The following is a 3,281-nucleotide window of genomic DNA, read 5'->3' as shown; positions in this document are numbered from 1 at the left end:
ATGAAATATAATGAATTAATAAACGTAAAAACGAAACCATGAAATAATTCAAAACTGAAAATTAAGTAAATATACAGTGGCAATTTTTAAAGAAATGTCTTCTTTAATACTTAATTACAAAACCACAATAAATACCTTACTTAATCGTTCACTTAAGAAAACATACCTTACACAAATAAAAACAGTCTAAAACATGATCAATGCTTACATAATCGCAACAAGAAAGTAATAAAGCATTTAATAGAAAAAAGTATGAAGTAATGTTAATAAACAAATGTGATAATTAAGAAAAACGTTGAAACGAAACTACAAAATCATTATGAAAATGTTGATAAATAAACACCACAAATCAAAGCACATGTTAGCAATAGACAAGAATGATAACTGAGTTGTAAACATCTAATTAAATAAAAAAGACTAGCATAACACCACCATGCAGAAACCACAAGACGATTATGGTAAGTAATTAAAAACATTCTACACCTTCATGATAGTATTATTATTATTATTCAGGACTTCTGTACTTAAGTAAAGAAAATGTTAAATTGTTGATGCAAATTCGACACAAATTTTAATAATAATGATCTACAGTGCATTAAAGTGAAATGTAAGCCTTAAAGAAATTTAAAATAAAAGAACCACAACAGGAAGATACGGAAGGCTAAGTGCTTTACCTTTTTTAGGTATTCCTGGCTTTCCTCCTTAGTAAGCAAGTAAAAAATGACTGCGTAATATTTACAGTATGTATTTACAAGCATGTAAATAAAAGGGAAAAGGTCTCGGCATTCTTTAAGAGTGCGGAACGACTAGTCATACAGCCCACGCGTGCGTACCTGAATTTTTTACGAGTAAAGTTCTAGTTCGCGATTATCATTTCCATACATATGTATGGTCATAATTGGTATCAAATAACAGGTAAATGTGTCTGTATGTAAAGAAAAATCGAGAATATTGAAAAAGTTCATTGTGTGATTTTCATATCACTAAAATTGTAGGGATGTTTTAAGTGAATCCTTGTCCGGACCCCTTGCAATACCCTTCTTTTACCACAGTTGGCAGAATTTCGGCCACAGGCGGTACTATTACGTTGTTAATGTAAGAAACGCACATAAAATTTATTTAGGTACCTAGAGGATTACGACTTACGCAAATTTAGACGCAGATAATTAACAAAAATTAATAAACAATGAATGTGAGACCTCATTTTTAGGGATATATTACATAACAATTATTGTAGAAGTCCACAATTGTATAAAACCAAATTAAGATCCAGTAAATAACTTCTTATATATCAAAAAAGAAACGGTAGTAACGGTATTGATTGTTTTTTTTCAAATTATTGTATTTAGGATGACAGCTACGTGCTCTTACTAAATAAGATAAGCACAGTTATTTGGTACATAATCATGATTTAGTTTCATACAATAACAGCACTTTTGTAACTGTATTACCTTCTAAATTGGAAATTACTGAAGCAATTTAGAAGGATACTACTTTTTGTGTTTTCCTTTCTATTTTATTAATTAATAAAACAATTGCTAAATGCTTACAAGCACTAAAAGTTTGTTTAGAATGTAACACAGTTATTTTGTTTAATATGGAGTAATGATGTTTTTGAAAAAAAGTGAAGAAGTGAATGAATAAAAATTCACTTGCTATTATTGTTTCATTTACCTCTTGTATTCTATTTCAAATACACATTAACGCTAATTGTACTTCAACTGACCACACCTTTTATCTAACGATCATTGAAGCGTATGTAAATAGCATCTTTAAGCTTTAATGATATATATATTTAGATGTAAATTGTAATGAAAAATGATATAAAAATAAGTAACATTTAATGTTTTTTGATGTGTAACATCTTACCGCGAGAATGCAACAGGAACGCGTATACAAAAGTTAGGTATACAATCAAGTTGGCACTTGAATAGCTGTTAACCCTTCGACCTAACTAATTTTCAGGAATGTCATGGGACGAAGCGATAGAAAAATGGTCAGAGTTGACTGGCGCTAAAGAAGGTTTTTACATTTCTCATCAAATCAGAAACAGCAAACATACTGCCATATTGGCTGTGGCCATTGATACAGGTGTGAAAAAGAAGTCCGAATCGAAGAAGGATCAAATGTACTACGTGTACAGGCCGAACACTGGGCTACAATTTCGACAAGAGAGCTTAGCCGAATTAGAGAAAAAATACAAAAAGGTAACTAAAAATTGTCCCTTAGTTTTAGTTCAATAATAATCAGGGCGTTTTATGTTAATGTAGGTTCAGTCAGATGAGGCACAAGAAGCGTGGACGCAACAACACGAAGCATCAGTATCTACATGTTCGCATGCGTATTGGCAAGGTAATTGCCGGAACATGAGTGTGGGACACGACTGCGAGGTCGGGTTGCGAAGACGCACTTACAACGTCGTTTCGGGCTCTGTCTTATCAGTATGGAGTCGTGTCGAAAGTGTACTTGCAAACAAGTGTGGAACACACAACAACAAAATGCAAGTCATACGACTCAAAACGGAGGACGGCTTTAAAATTGTTGGTAAGTATTTTCAAAGGTTAAAGGGGGTTAGGTATCCATTCACTATTTCACACGACGTTCGATACACTTTGTTATGTGTGGACTTGCATAAACAAATCTCCTTCCCCCGTCATATTTCTTAGTATACTTCACGCTATTATCGAAGGACCAATAATATATTAATGGCCCTAGAGTACATCTGAACATTCTAAATGTTCCTCCCTATTTATTATGAATTTTGGTCTAATTAAAAGATCTTGTGTGACAATATTCATACATGCAGTGAAACTGTGAATTATTTTACAGGAACCATGATTCCGAAAAACTGTGTAGAATCTCTGATAGAGGCGCTCTCTTCAGATGCCGAAAAGGTGGAAGAAAAGACTTTTTAAATTTACTTTGTTGTTAATATTAATAATAATAATTAATAATATAATTAGAATTGTACACAACACACATGAAAGTATTATTTCCGAAATTCCTATCTTTGATATTATACAGAAGAATTGTGTAAGGATATTTATTTTATTGATATATTTTAAGATTCTATGGTAGGCGATTGATTATTAATCTCGATTGTCAAACACTGTCGGAGAGCAACTTGTTTTATCGTTTAATTTTTTTTTTTTTTTCGAATTGTCTAAAACGTATCTAACATTGTTGACTTTTTTTTATTGTTTTCACTTTTTTAACGAATCGTTTTTAACTATTTTGTATTGTATAGTACGAAAACAAAACGGACTATTTAGGTAGTAGAT

The 3,281-nt window shown here is 31.6% G+C and overlaps 1 protein-coding gene across 1 annotated transcript; it reads left to right on the top strand.

Annotated features, from left to right (window-relative positions):
- Nucleotides 1-1,960: 1,960 nt before the first annotated feature.
- LOC108743684 (protein strawberry notch-like) lies at nucleotides 1,961-3,275 on the top strand. Its single transcript, XM_018479266.2, has 3 exons — nucleotides 1,961-2,207; nucleotides 2,271-2,544; nucleotides 2,830-3,275. Exons 1-3 carry the CDS (start codon nucleotides 1,968-1,970, stop codon nucleotides 2,913-2,915), a joined length of 600 nt encoding a protein of 199 aa, XP_018334768.1. The 5' UTR covers nucleotides 1,961-1,967; the 3' UTR covers nucleotides 2,916-3,275.
- The last annotated feature ends 6 nt before the right edge of the window (nucleotides 3,276-3,281 follow it).

The sequence above is a fragment of the Agrilus planipennis genome, unplaced genomic scaffold, assembly GCF_000699045.2.
Source record: "Agrilus planipennis isolate EAB-ADULT unplaced genomic scaffold, Apla_2.0 scaffold802, whole genome shotgun sequence".
In the NCBI taxonomy this organism is placed as follows: domain Eukaryota; kingdom Metazoa; phylum Arthropoda; class Insecta; order Coleoptera; family Buprestidae; genus Agrilus; species Agrilus planipennis.
The sequence above is the reverse complement of the archived record's forward strand: the minus strand, read 5'-3'. Positions and strand labels throughout refer to the sequence as shown.

Excerpts from the sequence above, each read along its gene's own strand:
- LOC108743684 (XM_018479266.2), top strand. The coding sequence starts at position 1,968 with ATGTCATGGGACGAAGCGATAGAAAAATGGTCAGAGTTGACTGGCGCT. Across the intron at positions 2,208-2,270 it reads TAGAGAAAAAATACAAAAAG|GTTCAGTCAGATGAGGCACA; the intron begins GTAACTAAAAAT and ends ATGTTAATGTAG. Across the intron at positions 2,545-2,829 it reads GGACGGCTTTAAAATTGTTG|GAACCATGATTCCGAAAAAC; the intron begins GTAAGTATTTTC and ends ATTATTTTACAG.